Source organism: Engystomops pustulosus, chromosome 2 (genome assembly GCF_040894005.1).
Source record: "Engystomops pustulosus chromosome 2, aEngPut4.maternal, whole genome shotgun sequence".
In the NCBI taxonomy this organism is placed as follows: Eukaryota; Metazoa; Chordata; class Amphibia; order Anura; family Leptodactylidae; genus Engystomops; species Engystomops pustulosus.
In genome coordinates, this window is record NC_092412.1 from 201,691,061 (window position 1) to 201,709,935 (window position 18,875).

Consider the following 18,875-nt stretch of genomic DNA (forward strand, 5'->3'; position numbering starts at 1 on the left):
CGTGTTGTTTTTTTTAAATGTACCCAAACCAAAACCCAACCCCTGGGACTATACAGAGGATTCTGTCAGGGTGCAAAGTAAGTTATAACACACAATTATATTGTAATGCAAAGGCTTAGAGGAAGACATATTTGCACTGCAGGTGTGGTGGGCTTCTGTAATCTGTCTTTAGTGAAAATGAGGTAGTTGGTGACAGGTTCCCTTTAATTTCTCAGTTTGTATAACATGTGCTCCATAGTATAAGGTAGAAAACTTGCTTTTGCCTTTTGAAGATTCTTAATGAATATTTATATAGTGCCATCATATTTCACACTTAACAAATAATGGTGTAAATATACAGACATACTGTAATATAGACATTAAAGCTTTTATGAAGTATTATTTAACTGATCCAACTGTAAAAACTCCTCTGCCCTTCCTTTGTCTCAAAGCTTACCAGTGAATACAATGCAGAATAGTTAGCTCCAATTTTTGAAAACACTTGACTGAACTGATAATAAAGTAAATAGGGAAATTCTTTTATCCATGGAAATACAATTCTTATTTGTTCCTCTTTGGCACCTTAAAATATTCCGCTTTCCACTTCCTCTTTAAATACAGCACAAAAGACCTTTACAGGAAAATGAGACTAAATGTCTTATTATTGAGGAGACACAGAAATTGTATTACGAGACAAAACAGAAGAAAAGACAAAACTCAAAGAGGTTATCAAGTCTTTAATATACCTTGCATTTTTTTAACTTTTTTTTCTCATGACTTAGACAATCCCAACATTTGTATTTTTCTCATTTTTAGAATTAAGATTTTTAACATAAAAAATATTTGTTTTATTTTCAAAAAATACAGTGGGTTCTTTCTCTTTAAAAGTTCATCTTTCTTTTTGTAAAAAGCTTCCCCGGCGTTGCATTCTTATAAAAAGCATGTGACACCGTGTCATGAAAAGTGCCCTTAAAAGCTAAGCTGTGGAGGGGAAAACTCCTCAGTGCAGGAGAGGACGTTGCTATGAAAAAGCAGTGCTCTAGACTCCACTGATCTTATCAAGAGCGTATAAGAAGGTAGTGACCAGAAAAAGATTTTTGCAAGGAGCAAAGTTAACTATTTCTTCAAGTGTGGTACTAACCAGCAGGTCACATTGATTTCAGACAAAAAAAAAAATTAATTCAATGGCAACATTGTTTCCATACATAACTCTCGGATCTTCCCCTCATCCACTACTTTGAGATGGTAGAAAACCACTGAACAGGTAACGAAAGCAACAAAAAGTAGTCTAGAAAATAGAAAGTGTCATACAAAGTCATGTAGATTGTTTAGTAAAAACTGGTCTTTGTAGGTCCTTTGGGAAAACTATACTGTCCAAATTAAGTTTTATAATATAAATTGGTTTTCCCTTTTGGTTCATCACAGCCTTATTCCTTTTCATTTTATCTTGACTTTCACTGTAATTAGAGTTTTTGGCACTGATTTTGCCATAACAAGCTACTCAAACCAAACATGTCGGTCAATCCAATAATTGGCCTGCTAAATCTGAGGCTGAAATACAGTAAGACCGGCTGGACCACCATCAACTCTTGAAGGATGTCTAGTAAATTGGGTCCATGAAGACTGTGGACATCCTTAAGTGTTCAACTTTAAGGGAGGTTCGGTTATGATGTACGTTTTGACTTTGTCAGGATTGTACAAAACCGGAATCTGATTTTAGACAGTGCACATTCGATGCTGGTCCATTTGAACTTTGTTATTAGATTATTGGCTTCACTTCCTAAGATCCAGAACACACACCTGGAAAGGAAAAAAAATGAACAGGTATATGAACATGTAGGATATTTGAAGAAAATATAAAAGATTTTTTTTTTAAATCACAGAAATGTCATGGTCCATAAAGCAATGACCAATGCCCGAGATGTCTTCTATGGAGCTCATGAAAAGCATTTTTCTCCATCGTATTGGACTCAGACCTTATGCACAAAAATGTGCGTGTTCTTTGTGAACCACAAACATGGGTTGTCAATAGAAAATGACTGCCTGCCAATGTAATTAGGAAATAATTGCCTACACTGCAAAGACGGGTAGGAACAGGACTTGCCCAATAATTTGCAGCGTCGCAGTTGGATTGATGATGGCTCGATGCATGTACCATACCTTGGCCAAGTCCAATGGAGTTCAATGAGGCTGTAAGTTGTCAGAAAATTACTTGGAAAGTGGGCATTCTGGGCAATTCATTTCTTTGGATAGGGGTGGAAAGAATAATGTGAAAGGAGCATCATATCATAGACCAATGATGGCGAACCTTTTACAGACAGAGTGCCCAACCTGCAAACAAAACCTACTTTTATGCCGCAAAGTGCCAATATGACAAATTCGTTAGTAACCTATTGATCCCAGCTGTTTCACAAGTTTCAATCGTATTGACGTCCTAAGGACACCAATACAATAGAAAGAAGATGGAGACATTTGAATTATAGCTTCCTTCCAGGGTCCCGTGAAGAGGGGATCAGGGGATCAGGGCAGAATCAGGGGATCCAGAGAAGGAGCTCCAACGATACTCCATCTTTATCCACACCTTCTTGTGTGGTCCTGGCAGCTGGTGCTGGGGTGAAGACCTGGGGAAAGGGCTCTGAGTGCCGCCTCTGGCACCCGTGCCATGGGTTCGCCACCACTGTCATAGACTGTACTTTGGAGCCAGCACATCAAAAATGGAACTTAAAATGGTCTAAATATAAAATATATAGAGCATTTTCTTTTAATAATTAAAGAGAACCCATCATGGGGATTTAGGCCCACTAACTTGTTAAGCAGGCCAAGAAGTCCTATATTCTAAGTGACTCGGCATTACATCGAAAAATAACTGTAAGTGGTAGGAAGCCCTTCTGCTTTTATTAGTGTCCACATAATTTTCCTTCAGCAGCTGCCTTCAAGAGTTCTGTGGAAGTACATGGACTATGTATGTCACCAAAGCCAGGAGGGGGCATCTTAGAATGACTTTTCTCTGCCTCTGTGATATGTTTATACAGCTTTGAAAGATCTATGTCTGCGTAATGCTCAATCAACCGCAATACAGAAGTATCATTGTGACTCCATCATTGTCCTGGATAACAGGTTGGTGATGGTTTTGGTTCCTAAATTCACATGCAAAGTTCTCATTAATTAAACTTTTCATACAAATACACATCAGCTGTGGTGTGATATGAAGATTTTCAGTAGATACCATATTGTCCAGTGATGATGTTAGCTGCTAGTTATGTGCTTGGGGATTGAAGCCACAAGCCATGATCACTGATTGCCGGTATTTTTAATGCTCTTGTCTTACAATATGTGTTCAATAATGAAAGTTTTTTTTTAAATAAATCTATTATTCAGTAATACTCACTGATCCATCAGAGGCACTAGCGCCTACTTTGTCACCTCTGGCATTCCAGCAAACTTCAAATATTCCTCCTGTCCCCCTGTAGCTATGCACCAGAGAGCCACTCTGCAGGTCAAAAATAAAAAGGCATGAATCTTAAACTGTAGTGATACATTTAGGGCTTCAATTACATCAGACAACACATGTATATGAATAATCACATTCCACCTAACGGACTATTATAATGATTCTGATATGAACGGGAATACAGAAGAAGTGTGTTTTGTGGGAAGTGACTGTACTTTATATGTACATCAGATCGGTGAGTGGAATCTAAACTATCTGTTTTGCAGTCAAATTTACTTTTAAAAAACACGCTTAGAAGACTTTTGGAGTAATATAGGGTAGCTATGTCCAAGGATGTACCGGTTTTTATATTTTTCTGCGAGCGATCACCTAGTACTGTCTCTTTACAAACATCTACATTGCCTTCCCATAGATAAAGTCACTGCTCTGCTACATTCTTGCAAATACACTAATCCAGCAATGCTATGCTGTCTCTCACTGCCATGGCCTCCCGTATTGCTTCTGCTCTCCTCCCTCCCAACATGTATGCAAGATTTATAGGACAGCTACCATCAGTTTGACTAATGGTAGATGTCCAGCATTACATGCTCGTTTCTTTATGCACTAATCGGAACAGTTTTTAGTACATAAAGAAATAGCAGATTTGCTGCTAAAACAACTTTAAAAAATATGTAAATGAGCCAGAGGCGCTCAGGTGGATGTCGCCTGAGCACCACTTGGCATCGCTGGTTTTTAATGTATGCATTAATGTATGCCTGCTGTAATCCTACCTCCTGTTTTCTGGCTGGGGAGTTAGAAGAGAGCACAGCCCCAGTGTTTCCACGCCCCATCCCTCTGACATCAACGGCCAGGAGCAGGAGTTACTGGTAAAGCGGAGGGGGGGAGGAGGGGAGGAGGGGACTTGCACACATTAAAGGCTGGCCATACCAAGAAGCGCTCGAGCTATGTCAGTCCTTCCAGCTCATTAACATATTTTTTCAAAGTCATTTTAGCAGCAAATATGCACTAAAACTGTTCCGATTAGTGCATAAAGAAATGAGCTTTAAGAAGTGGAATCTAAACTATGTTTGCAATTGTTTTGAAGAACCATACAAGCCACCATTATTTACTGATAGACTCCAAGGTTACTATAATCTTTTTTCACTTCCACATGGGCGATTATCTATAAGGGGTTCAAGTACAGGATTTTTGGTGCCAAACATCATGCTGCCACGTAAGAAGACACTAGTTTTATTAGTAGCACATAGTAGCTGGGAGTCCGCTTAGAGATTTTGTTCTGGTGCCCAGAAGCTTAGCTTCTGCTTTATAGTAATTATCTAATATAGTAAAGGTACCCAAGGCAAGTGTAGTACATGTTGGGGTTTAAAAAAGTGACACCAATAAAACACATACCTGAGTATTCCATATATGTACACATTTGTCAAATGAGCCGCTAGCGAGATACTTTCCATCAGGACTAAAGGCTACACTATAGACAGGTTCTTGATGTTTGGTTAATGTGTGAATGCAGACGCCTCTCTCAACATCCCAAAGTCGGACTGTTGAATCAAATGATGCACTGTAATCAAATGATAAAAATTTTGTTGAACAATATATACAATGTATACATCATAATAATATATTATAATCTCCCTCTGAGATTCATTAAATTCGTAGACCCATATTTTTATGATGAAAAGTTATTCAATTTTCCAGTAGACTTTCTGTGTCAAGTCCTTACATTTAGATTCTTCTAGACCAGCATAAAGATGGAAAAAAAATGTTTGTCATTTATTTCTTATTTTTATGCACTTATTTTTATAACATACTTACACGTCCATAAAAGGAAATCTACCATTTGTTTTTATGCATTATGAACCTAACGTACCTTGTGAATGCTGAAGCTAAACTGATGCAGAAGCATATCTTGTTTAATCCCTGAACTGAATGGTTTTGCTCAAAAAACAATTATAAAATTATGATTATGAGGCTCTGTTGCTTCTATGGCTGCCCTAGCGCTTCTCCTCTTATCTTCATTATGTACTTCTCCAGAGAATGATGTAATCACTGTGTTGTCCCAGACAGGCAGAAGTAATAAATCACTGTACCATCCCCCAGCTACTGTGTATAATTCACCCAGTTCAGGTTGATTAGTCCTGTCTGGACAGTTCAGGAAGCTTCATGTAATGTGTTTATGAACGGCAGTCAGTCTGCACCCAGCTTTCCCAAAGTCCTGAATTATATAATTGTTTTATGAACAAAACCACTCGGATCAGGGATTAAACAAGATATGTTTCTGCATCAGTGTAGCTACAGCATTCTCAAAGTATGTTTGGTTCACAATGCATAAAAACATATTCATATAGATTTCCTTTAAGAAAGGCAAATTATAACCTAGAATCAATATTTATTGCCCCTTCACTTGCCACATGTGTCTGTACTGCATAGTACATGGGGCTCACCTTGCTAACATTATGTTTGAGTTTGGGTTGCTGGTTCCAGGACCTGTCGGACTCCACTTGATTGTGTAAATTTCTTTATTGTGGGCCTGCAGATCATGTACACACACATCTTGCTTCATACTCCAAATCTACAAAGAAAATCCAGAAATGGTGTTAATTGGAAAAGGAAAAATCATTAAAATCATAAAAAAAATTGTATGATTGAAGATGGATGATCCCAATTACAGCTGTGCCATCATCACTTCCCAGACTGACAACAGTCATGTAAATTTATGTTTACTACATTGTACAGAGTTACTGAAAAATGCAATGGAGTTCTCGAGAAGTCAGTGGGGCAGATTTATTATGCCTTCACCAGTGTTCTGGCATGTAAATCCCATAATCTGGAGTGTTTTCTACCCTGTATGGTACTTTGGGCGGAGAAAGGGGCAGTTGGGGGCCTGAAAGCCAGCAGAGACTATAGTTGAAATCTCCACCAGGTCAGTCTTGCTCTCAACAGGTCAGACCGGCCAGAGAATGAGTCCGCATCGACTAAGAGGCTTGAGCCTCTTTGTAGACCTGGGATAATGGGGGGAATTTTAAGACTGCCATTTAAAACACCAATACTAATTAATTCCCACCCAGTGTCACTTAAGCCCATTGATGGAGGACATGGGTCAAAAATGGTATCAGTTAAAAGTAATTATATTGATAAAATATCGATTTTAGTGGTACTAGACAGCTATGCTTATTAGATATAAGGCTAATGTTTGTTCAGCTAATACACTTATTAAAAAGGATTGGACATGTTGGATTTTAATATGGCCAAACATTTTGTTCTCATCAAAGAAATGCCAACCCCCAATTTTGCCAAAAGGTTCCTCATGTCTAATGAGAGGTTGGGTGTTCATCTGACAACTTTTGAAGGTTTATGGCCATCTTTAGGTTATATGTTTTTTGGAGAATAACCCAGAAAAATTACACATTAACTATCTGCATGCCATCTAGCTCAGTCTGCACAGTCTGTCCAGCACTATAATTAAAGAAAATCTGACCTATTTTCTGATCATGAGAGGACACAGAAGCCTGAATGAATTATATAATTTAGAGGAAACCACAAAGTGAAATCACATGGAGATTGTCTGTCTTGAAAACCACATCCTCTATTCATAAACATAACAGAATCCAACTGGATTTTGCGGAATGCCATAAAATATGTACTGTATGTGCAGAGATATTGGGGTTAGTAAGGACATAAAAGGTATTGTGCACCCTGAAGTTCTAATATATAGATTGATCTCAAAAGGAATTTAGGAAACTTTGATCCTCATCCACATATGTGATATATAGTTTTTTAATGTATGTAAGCTAAGCACTCCTTCTCAAATACTGTACATTAGAGTGTGCCCGATGCTAGGAGACAATCTTAAAATTCCCTCCGACAGCGTGCTGCACGCCAGATTTACTAATAAATCTGGCAGTGCGCTCCTGAACCAGATCTCAGCTGTAGCTTCCATCGAAGGCTATACCAGGTACGGCAGCTGGGGACGTTCATGCCACCGTCTGCCCCTCTCCCTGCCCTGTAACATGGGGTGAAAATACCAACAAAAATTCACAATTCCTGATGGAGCACCAGTGATTCTTACTTTTTTCATGCCTTGTTATAATAAATGTACCCCATTTTCTGAGTAAGGTCCATAACGACTTTGTGGGTGACTTACACATATGAGAAAGAATTAATTTTTCTGCATTTGAAACAATGGGGCACATTTACTTAACCCATCACTGGAGTTCACAGAAAGTGCATTATCTGACTCCAATGCACTGTCCCTTGATTCACTAAAATTGTGCACCGATATCATGAAAGTGTTGCTTCCCCACTCATCTCCAACAGAGTTCACCATCTTTTTAGTGGTGTATGTAAGTGCTTGGGCTTGCGACACAATTTGAAAATTAAATCCCGTGCTCAGTCCGAATCGAATCGTCCAACGACACGGCTCCTAAATCGTGTTGCATGGAAGCCAGCGCAGTTGCCCCACAAAAAGATAAGGCACAGTCCGAAAAAAGTGTGTTGATAAGAGAGTAAAGTCTTAGTAAATGTGCCCCCATGTGTGTTGTGTAGTTTACAACAAGTTGTCTGTTAAATTAGGGAAACCCTGCTACAGACTACCACTATAAGTCTTGATAGCGGTGTGTGGTGACATCAGCCATTAGTCAGAGCACAAAGTACTTTATCATTAATATAATGTAAATGATAGTTTGGATGATAGACGGGGAGGAGATCAATGTCTGCCTAATTAAAAACATCTATACATTACAATTTACTGTTAACTATTCTTATAGAGTGTCCTTAATTGGTTGCTATAAAATAAAGCAAAATTTTAAGCATGAACTCTAATACAATCCAATTGTCATCTTTACCTTTAATGTCATGTCATCTGAACATGAAGCGAGAAGCATCCCTGATGGGTCCCATTTAATTGCATTAACTTCATTCTAAAAGAGAAGACAAGGTGACATTATAATACAGTGGGATTATACTAGCTAGAATCCAGTGGAGGGCAGTCACGCATCACTTTACAGTACATTATACAGAAATCAGTTTCCTGCTTAGTGTTCACATACAAATCTACACAAACCTGTTCCTCTTTGTGGGCAGCACCTTGTCAGTAAATTTCCAAGGTTAATATAAGAGTTGCAATTGTTAACTGAAGGAAATTACAAAATATCTTTCAGCCAAAAGTGTAAAATACATCCTTGAAGAAGATTAAAGTTGTGGGTTTTATATAGTCAAGTCGGGGATTTAGCAATGGGAGAATGTTGGTGACATATAAAGGAAGGATGAGAAAATTTAAAAAACTAGAATAATAAAATAATGGGTAGATATGAATGGAACGTTAAAGGTGCAGTGGATGAATGAGGGAATTGATTTCAGTAAACTGATGATCAATGGAATGGCACAGTTTGTTTGACTGTGGGGATCTAACACTCAGCCTCCACACTTTCAGGCACAGAAGATATATAGAGCATCAGTTGGCTCCATGGTTGGCTCAGAAAAAAAAAACAAAAAAAAAAACAAAAAAAAATAAAATAAAATAAAATAAAAATATATATATATATCCACACATTTATTCACTGATATATAAATTTCTAGACCTTCTCTTGTCCTCTACCTCTCCCTGGACATTTCTTATCTGAGCTGCCAATTCATACTGTGTACTGTGGAAGATGTACATTGTCATATACATATTATACTGTAGAATGTACAGCATAATATGTTTATAATGGTACACATCCTCCATTCTTAAGTGTGTCAGGTGGAATGCCAGGGCCCCCTTACACTACAGACCCCATAGCAGCTGCTATGGCTGCTACCACTATAGTTATGCCGCCGAGCAGAGGCATCTCCTGGATACTATGAATATAATCAGATATGTTGCACAACAAACCACACTTCTTAGTGGTTATTCCTTCAATAACGTTACATTTTTGTAGAGAAGTTGCACTCAAATGCCAAAAAGAGCTAAAGGGTTTTTATGCCATAAGAAAATATTAATATAATAAATAATAATACAATCACTGGCCTCATCAGATATTTGAAGATGACCACTGAGGCAAAGGATTCATATGAATAATGGGTGTGTCATCACTTCTAGTCCAGTTTAGAGCATGATGGGGGCCACAATACTCATGAATTTCTCCAAAAACTGTGACTGTCCAATAATGAGCTCAAAAATAACCTGTAAATCAGCATCTATGATGGGTATTCCCCGATATTTATGTCTTTTCTCAGACATTGCTGCTTGGGTGCATTAGGGGAGCGCTATAACCAGTGACTACCTATAGTACTGTATGGTCTGAGGTAATCTAGTAGTACAACAAACATTTACTATGAATATACCACATACTTTATGTATATTTTTTGCAATGTGATTTTTGGACATTTTCTTATTAGTAAATATACTTTATACAAAGAGCAGAAACTCTTGTAACATTCCATTGACCAATTCTTCTTAGCTGCATTATCCCATTTTGGATTAGAATATATCTGCCCATCAAATGCACCTTAAACAAAGGCTCTTTTGTATGTTAAGGAATCCCAGTGTCTACAGCGAAGGCATTGAATTTCTAATATATAATGACATATTATGAAATTGCTTTTCTTGGATGGCCTTCACTTAAGAGCAGTTTGTTTAGTCCATTAGCTATTCATTGTCTAGCCCCTTCAGATATATTTCCATGGCTATTATTCAGTATTCTGCTTTATTATATGGATGATGAAATACTTACTGTATGTCCTTGGAAGGTTTTGACAGGGCGGTCACAACCAAGTCTGCAAACATGAATACACATGTCTGTGCTACAAGAGGCAAAGGTGGTATTATTCTGCCAGTCCACATCCAGAGCAGGAGCTATGGAGACAGCACAATACAAGATGTCAATGTTCTGATCTTATCTATGGGATCTCATATAGCTTTTATACGTTGATTAAATTGCCATTTTCTGATGAAAGAGCTTATTATTCTCCTGTCATTTATAAGACATGCATTCTGTTATAGTTTATGTAATAGCTGGCTTGACTTCTTCTCATTCTGAATCTGAAGGCATAAATATGGTCTTCCCACAGCTTGGCACAGAAATGTAATAGAATATAATGGAGCCAACTATGTCCCCCACACATAAAATCACTTCCTGTACTGTTTGGGATAAGGAATGCCAATAAATCAATGAGGCTTGTTAAAGTGTAGGTTTACCTTTGGTGAACCCATGTTTGTGTGTTAGAAAATGTGATTTGCGGTAATGCTTTATTATATAATACTTTTTTCTTTATAGTGGCATAGATGGGCAGTGGTGAAGAATTCTAATTCTAAAAGCAATGGGGTAAATCTGAATGCAGAACAGCAGAATTCCCACCCTGATCAACATCTGCATAGATTTTGTATTTACTCTACTTGTTTGTGTGGGTTTCCTCCGGGTCCTCCGGTTTCCTCCCACACTCCAAAACATACTGTTAGGTTGTTTAGATTGTGAGCCCCATGGGGACAAGGACCAATTTGACATGCTTTGTGCAGCGCTGCGTAATCTGTAGGCACTATATAAATAAAGAATTATTATTATTATTATTAAAGTTGGCTTGATGGATAGTACTGTTGCCTTGAATCAATAGGTTCCACGGTTTGTATGTGACCAAGGGGCAACATCTACATGGAATGTATATTGCATGTTCTCCCACAGTCCAAAGATAAAGAATTTAGAATGTGAGCTTTTATACAAGCATAGTTCAGAGTACAGTAGGTTACCCTGGTTTTCTTTTGAGACTTTATCTGCCCTACCGCCCTCATGTCAAGCACAATTCACAAATGACAAATCCGGCCCTCCACCTCAAGGTTCACTACAAATAAGAATCTGATTCAGGTTTCTAGATTAAGTTACACAACCATAAGAGGCTCATCTTTTTTAGAGCTCTATTTCCAGACCCCACAATGGCTCTAAATCTTATGTGCCATTCGTACTCGTCTTCTAGACTCCACAATGATCTTGCTGGCAACATAGCAGCATTGCAATTGTCTCATTAAAGGAAATTTTAAGAAAGGTTTTGCCTTCAACGAAAAATACATGTACACCCCTGCCCTAGTCCATAATATGGCTCCCGTAGACCTCTATGAGCCAATTCTGCATAAACCCTAAACAGTTTAACCACTATTGCCACAGCTACAAGGATTTCTGTAATGGGATATGCCTAAAATATGTCCTGGAATGTCCTTTTTTCAGACACAAAACATTATAGTTGGTTACCAATAAATCTTTGCTTCTATATAGTTTTATAGAATTGCCTTAACCTATATAGTAAGGTATATACAATAAAAGCTACACATGAGAAAAATCACTGAATAAGCTCTCAACAGCCTGTGCATATTACACATGAAAGGAGCCAAGCAAAGAAATCCATATAAAAACATTCCTTTAAGATTTAAATATTGCATGAAAGTCTATGATGGACTGAATGGAAAGTACCTTTTGAACTGATGGGAATGCACATAGCAATGAATGATGACTCTCTTAGTATACTGTATTACATATGAAATGATCAATTATTTCCATGTATAAATATGGTACCTGAATGGAAGGGAAACTGTTGTTTGGCCTCTCCCGTATGAGCGTCCCAGATTATTGTTGTCTATAAAGAAAAATGCAGAAGAAGTATTATTAGCAAAATCAGAAATCCCATCCTAAGTATTCTCACCGTGCAACAATGCTATCCGGATAATTGCTTTTTCATCTGGAATATTTATGAGCTTTTGGTGAAACTGGCGAGGAATATTTCTTTACAGGTTACTCATTCTGCAGGCATTTCAGTAGCTCAGTTGTCTTAATCCTTTTACAGTTTAACCATTTATTCCATTGCAGAGGAGTAAATGAAACCGTCACATCTGCTGTGGCTCCTTCATTATTGAAGTGAAGTAATGTCATTGTCGCTGTGTCAGGATGTCATTGTTGAACCAGAAAGTGCAAAGTGGTAAGGCAATAACAGGTCCCAAAGTCTTATACTCCCCGATGATACGGGAGGGACGATCCAAACCAATATGGTGGTGCCCAAGCAAAGCCACTGCTGGCAGTTAAGGAGTAAACACTCAAGATTGGTAGCAGTACCTATTATAGGTGTTACCAGTGGGTATTTGCAGCAAACACCCGGCTTGTATGGATAGGGCTCAGGCCGTGAGTATTCTTCATACCCCCCTTAATGGCCTTGTGGCATACTTGTGATGAAGGCTCAGATGAAACAAAACCTTTAATGATACATATTAATGAGACATGTTTACATGCTACAACCCTACTGAGCTAGAGGATAAACTAAAAATAAGTGGCTGTGCCCATGTGAACATTCTATATTTAACTAGGTGGTGCCATAGGTTTTTATAATTCCCTTGGAGTGGTGCACGGTCTGACTCTTAATGTGGCTCTTAATGGAGCCATAAACAACATGTAATAAAGGTGATTTTTAGGATGTTTCAATCAAAAACTATCAATTATGATTTTATAATGACCTACAGTTTACTATAATAACCTAATATATTTATAAGTACATAACTTACCTTATCAACTCCTGCACTCAGTATATAATTCCCCTTCTTGTTCCACTTTAGTGCAAAAATGGGACCTTTATGTTGACCTAAAGTGCTTGCCAGATTGCCTGTGGAGAAACACAGATCATTTACTTTAAAATATTTTAAAATATTTTAGATACTGTAGATAATAGAAGGTCTACTTGAGCAAAATATTTTTGCAGGCATTAAGGCTATGTTCACACTTAGGTAGGTTCTGCTATGAACTTCCGTTATTAATAGCCTAATGGACGGTGACTATCTATACAACAATGTCTATTCAGTGTGAAAGTTGAACTGAAGACTTACGCCCAGATATATGAAAATTTGCCTCACTAATGTGCAGTTTGCGCCAGATAATTCAATAGTGGCACACGCTCTTTTTTGAGATGCCTGATTTAGGATGTGCACACAGTTGCACCTTTAACGCCCCTAAGCACTAACGCCCCTTTAGATGCACACACAATGATATATCTAGGCAGTGGCGTAACTAGGAGAGACTGGGCCCCATAGCAGATTTCTGCATGGGACCCCCCTTCCCCTTAAAAAAAATATACATACGTAGGCTGCATTCACATAAACGTGTGTCCGCCCGGCTATAGCCAGGCAGGCACACATCGGGCGTGCTGGAGAGGCGATCACGGCTCACCCCTCCCCTCTCCATAGAGAATAGAGCCGCATGGTCGTTCTTATGGCCATAGATAGAGGACGCTCTATCTCTGTTGCGGCCACGGCTAGGAACAGTAAGTACTTGTTGTGCTCACTGTACCGAGCCCAGGCACTATAGATGCCTATGAGGGATGTATATCCGTCAGCGAATTTGCAGCCAGATATACATCCCCCATATGTTCTTGTGAATGCACCCCTACACGGACATATTTATACAATTACACACATTTATACACTGATACATACACACCTTTATATACTTATATACACATAAAGTTCTACACATGTATTGTCGCACCCATATACATACAAGTATACACACACATTTATGCACTCATATACATTTATACACTAATACAGAGTGTATACAAACTCAGGCTACATTCACACACATGTATGGGGGACGTATATGCGGCCGATATACGTTCCCCATACAATTCTATGGGCTCACGGCGCCCTACGGGAGCGGTACGGTGCAGCACACGTGCGGCACCGCACCCCTCCGTACCCCGGGAAAAGATAGAACCTGTCCTATCTTTTCCCGTAATACGGCGCCGTGCACCATAACTTCCTATGGAGAGGGGCGGGTGTGAGCAGCGCTCACCTCCTCCTCTCGCCTCGCTGCCGTGAGCCCGCCGTGCTACGGTGCGGCGGGCTCACGGCAGTGTGAATGTAGCCTCATACAGTATATACACACATACAGTATACACTGACCATATATACACATACATGAAGTATAAAAAGACCATATACACATACTGCATATACATACAGAATATACACACATACAGCAAATACACACATTCAGTATATACAGCATATACATACATACTATATGCACAGCATATACAAAAACACATACATACACACACACATATTATATATATATATATATATATATATATACACAATACATACAACATTTGCATCTATGCATATATACACATCCCCCATATGTTCTTGTGAATGCACCCCTACACGGACATATTTATACAATTACACACATTTATACACTGATACATACACACCTTTATATACTTATATACACATAAAGTTCTACACATGTATTGTCGCACCCATATACATACAAGTATACACACACATTTATGCACTCATATACATTTATACACTAATACAGAGTGTATACAAACTCAGGCTACATTCACACACATGTATGGGGGACGTATATGCGGCCGATATACATTCCCCATACAATTCTATGGGCTCACGGCGCCCTACGGGAGCGGTACGGTGCAGCACACGTGCGGCACCGTACCCCTCCGTACCCCGGGAAAAGATAGAACCTGTCCTATCTTTTCCCGTAATACGGCGCCGTGCACCATAACTTCCTATGGAGAGGGGCGGGTGTGAGCAGCGCTCACCTCCTCCTCTCGCCTCGCTGCCGTGAGCCCGCCGTGCTACGGTGCGGCGGGCTCACGGCAGTGTGAATGTAGCCTCATACAGTATATACACACATACAGTATACACTGACCATATATACACATACATGAAGTATAAAAAGACCATATACACATACTGCATATACATACAGAATATACACACATACAGCAAATACACACATTCAGTATATACAGCATATACATACATACTATATGCACAGCATATACAAAAACACATACATACACACACACATATTATATATATATATATATATATACACAATACATACAACATTTGCATCTATGCATATATACACAGTATATTCATATATACACACAGTATATGCATATATATGCTATATACACAGTATATAAATATACACAATATATACACAATATACACAGTACATACACAATATACACAATATAAACAGTATATACACAATATATACAATATATACATATATAAACAGTATATACACAATATATACAATATATACATATAAAAACAGTATATACACAATATATACACAGTATATACATAGCATATACACAGTATATACACACAGATAAATACATATGAATATATACTTACCTTTTAGGATGCTTGGGGGCTGTTTGGGTAACCACGCGGCCGTGGCGTCAGGCGGGTGTTCCGGTAGTTGTTCGGGCAGGAGGGGGGGGGTTGGAGCTGTTGGTTGTTCGGGCGGGGGGAGGGGGTTGTGCGCTCGGGCCGAGAGGGAGGGGGTAGGGTGATCCGTTCGCCGGGCGGGAGGGTGAGGGGGGTGTGTTCGCTGGGCGGGAGGTGTGTTCGCTGGGCGGGAGGTGTGTTCGCTGGGCGGGAGGGCGGGAGGTGTGTTCGCTGGGCGGGAGGGCGGGAGGTGTGTTCGCTGGGCGGGAGGGCGGGGGGCGTGGTCGTCAACTGTGCAGTCCTGTGTAGTGGGGTAGGCGGGCCTCGCTCACCTGTGACGGCGGACTGGTAAGGGAGGTGGGAGGTGGCTGGTGGGCGGGCAGGCGGGCGGGTCGGTCAGCGAGGTGGAGGGGGGGGGTTCAGGAACTGGACGATCCAGGAGAGGTGGGTGCGCCAGGAGAGAGGTGGGCGGTAGCTGGGACAGAGGGAGGGGCCCGGGGGACGCGATCTACCAGGCACCCGGTAGTGCATTCCCGGACCACTTTGCAAAGCACTGCACACAGGGTCCATGCATCCCCGGGCCCCTGAAGCTCATGGGCCCCGTAGCAGCTGCTACGGCTGCTACGGCGGTAGTTACGCCACTGTATCTAGGCCTTAGTGTTCACTTTCCGATATTTGTTTTAGTCATGCTCTCATAAAACAGGAGTGTAACAGAAACTCCCGAGTGTGAACTGGGCCTAAGAGTTAAAGGCAACCTGCCATGAGATTTAGGCCCACAACTTTGCACCAACCTACATAATTACAGAGTACAGTTGAAAAGAAGCCATATTCAATGACCTATCCTAAGGAGCTTTAGTTTGAATAATTTAATAAATATTTATAATTAATAGATTACACAATAGCTCTTATTAAACTACAAACATTTCAGCATTTCAAATTTTTTAATGTTTTTAATAATTTGAGGGCCAATAGTAAAATGAACCCTGTTATGATCTATTACAACAGTACATTTTTTACAGCTCTAAACTTTGGAATAGTAATGTATAATGTGAAAGTTGAATGAACATGGTATAATAATTTGTAAGGGATCTTTTCTACTTTATAATTTGTGAGACATGGATTTTTGCACTATAAATATTAATAGAACCCTGTTTTCATTGTTCCCATTATTCATCTTAATAACTAACACAGCAGGACTCTTTAGAAATAGCAGAACGTGTTGAAATGAGCTAGTTGGAGTGTTAATATGTTGTCATAAAAACCCACATTTTATTATAATGTACAGTCTATGCATAATATTTATATATAGCTAACTATGCTGTGGTTTAATTACACCTAAACTACATTCCTTTAGATTAGCTCTTCTTTTTATTCTAAGTTCATTATTAGAGAAAATAAAGGATTTTTGGGATGGTAATTTAGCATATCTGCAAGGACTAAAGAAGTGTTCTCATGATAGACATTAATGAAATATATATGGGTTAGACCAGAAATGTCTGATAGATGCCGCTCTCACCTCAGCCTTGAGAGCTTGGTGTTCTCTGAGGGGGTTTAAAGGGGTTACAGAGACTTGAAAAAAAATGTCTGCTAATAATGGAGCCATTCTGCTGCTATTGTCCATGCTAAAGTTCTGGGTAGTAGATGGGGGTGCTAACCAAAGGATTTGGCTCATGTGACACCATGTCATGCTAAATCTTCCAGAATACAGAAAGGTAATTGTTTTTTTCCAGTAGAAAACTCTCAAAAGAGGATCAAAATACGTCTATAAAATGTATTTACCATCTTGTGTCCAAATTCTTGCAAAGCCATCATAAGAACCTGTAGCTAAGAGTGTGCCGTCCGCCTGCAGGAAACAAAAGTAGTCAAAGCAATTTATTACTAGTAGCACATAAGACCCTGGCTTTCAGTTCTACACTCAATGTACCGGTACTTCAGCTAAAGCTACAAGAAACTCTTCTGCCATACTTTGTAATTTAACCCTTGGACGTGTCATGGATATGTAGAGGATTCATTTGGAAATAAAATAAAAAGCTTGAGATGTTACAGGAACGAATTATTTGAAATTATATTTGGTAAAGTATCTCAGGTCATTGTAGGGCATCTGTCCCTCTTTTTCAAGACAATGGGGGGAATTCATTATGAATGGTGTTTATAATGCCAGTCTTAAAAAGAGTCTCCGGACTCTTAGTAAATACGGTTGCAAACTCCTTCAGTTCTGAACCAGATTGGAACTGGTGGAGTTTTTTGCTAAAGTCTCAGGCGAAAACTATAGTAAATGTGACGGGCTGGGCATTCACACTCTGGCCAACCCTCCGTCCGCCCTAGTCCGCACCAAGTCTCTGTTCCAACATGCTCATAGTGGCGTGTGGGTCGGAGAATGCCAGGAACTGACTGGGACGGGGAGATTCATGTGGTTTCTCTACCAGCCATAATGAAGCTCCCCCAATGAGACATTCAGCTGAATGAGTGTCAGCTCTTTTCTGCACTCAGAAAGTGTTAAGCTCAAGTTTTTAAATTTTCAGCTCATCTTTACTCATATATACTCATAATATCCCCAAACCCAATCTCAAATCCCAAAATATTGATAATTTATATGCATATCAATATTATAATTTTATATGCGTAACCACTAAGTGAAAGAGAAGAAGCAAAGTCATAGCTTGTGATTACAATTAATCCAAAGTCCAGACAATACTACCGCATAAATACTTTTTATGCCTTCTGTCATTCCAGTAGTAAAAAGGAATTTGCTTAGTTCTGGAAATAGACCATTTCATGTACAAGAATCTTAGCATCTTAGATTCATTTACCCACATCTATTCCTCCACTCTGCAGCTTACATACACGTATGTTCTGAAGTAAGGGAGATGGATAGTATTCTATTTACCAATTTCTGAGGACTGTTAGGATGGTAGGGCACATTGCTTGGTCTAGAATACCTGCGGCTACTCTTTCTGCCCTATTCTGATGAATATGTTTATGCATGCACAGGGTTATGTCTGCTACTACCAAATATCCATGGATATTTCCATCTCAGGACAGATGTTACACCATAAAAATTCACCATTGGCAGAAACCCCTCCTTTTCTTTTTTTTTACTAGTTTATTCCCATACAATTCAGACAGTCAAAAATTCCTACCTGGACACATTAAACTAATATGAATGGACACCTTAAATAATGGATAAATGAGGGAAATTAAAAGTGAAAGCAGTACATGAGA

At 39.2% G+C, this 18,875-nt stretch overlaps 1 protein-coding gene across 2 annotated transcripts in view; it reads right to left on the bottom strand.

The window, feature by feature from the left end:
- Positions 1 to 701: 701 nt before the first annotated feature.
- Positions 702 to 18,875, bottom strand: part of TBL1X (transducin beta like 1 X-linked) — a 195,241-nt gene continuing 177,067 nt past the window's right edge. For both annotated transcript variants that reach the window (XM_072137842.1, XM_072137841.1), the window contains exons 9-17: positions 17,433 to 17,496; positions 12,945 to 13,042; positions 11,968 to 12,028; positions 10,141 to 10,262; positions 8,272 to 8,346; positions 5,872 to 5,999; positions 4,823 to 4,988; positions 3,368 to 3,469; positions 702 to 1,779 (exon numbers count right to left, since the gene is read on the bottom strand). In XM_072137842.1, coding sequence (XP_071993943.1) covers positions 1,753 to 1,779; positions 3,368 to 3,469; positions 4,823 to 4,988; positions 5,872 to 5,999; positions 8,272 to 8,346; positions 10,141 to 10,262; positions 11,968 to 12,028; positions 12,945 to 13,042; positions 17,433 to 17,496 — 843 coding nt within the window. In that variant the 3' untranslated portion in view covers positions 702 to 1,752. The remainder of the gene's footprint in view (positions 1,780 to 3,367; positions 3,470 to 4,822; positions 4,989 to 5,871; positions 6,000 to 8,271; positions 8,347 to 10,140; positions 10,263 to 11,967; positions 12,029 to 12,944; positions 13,043 to 17,432; positions 17,497 to 18,875) is intronic.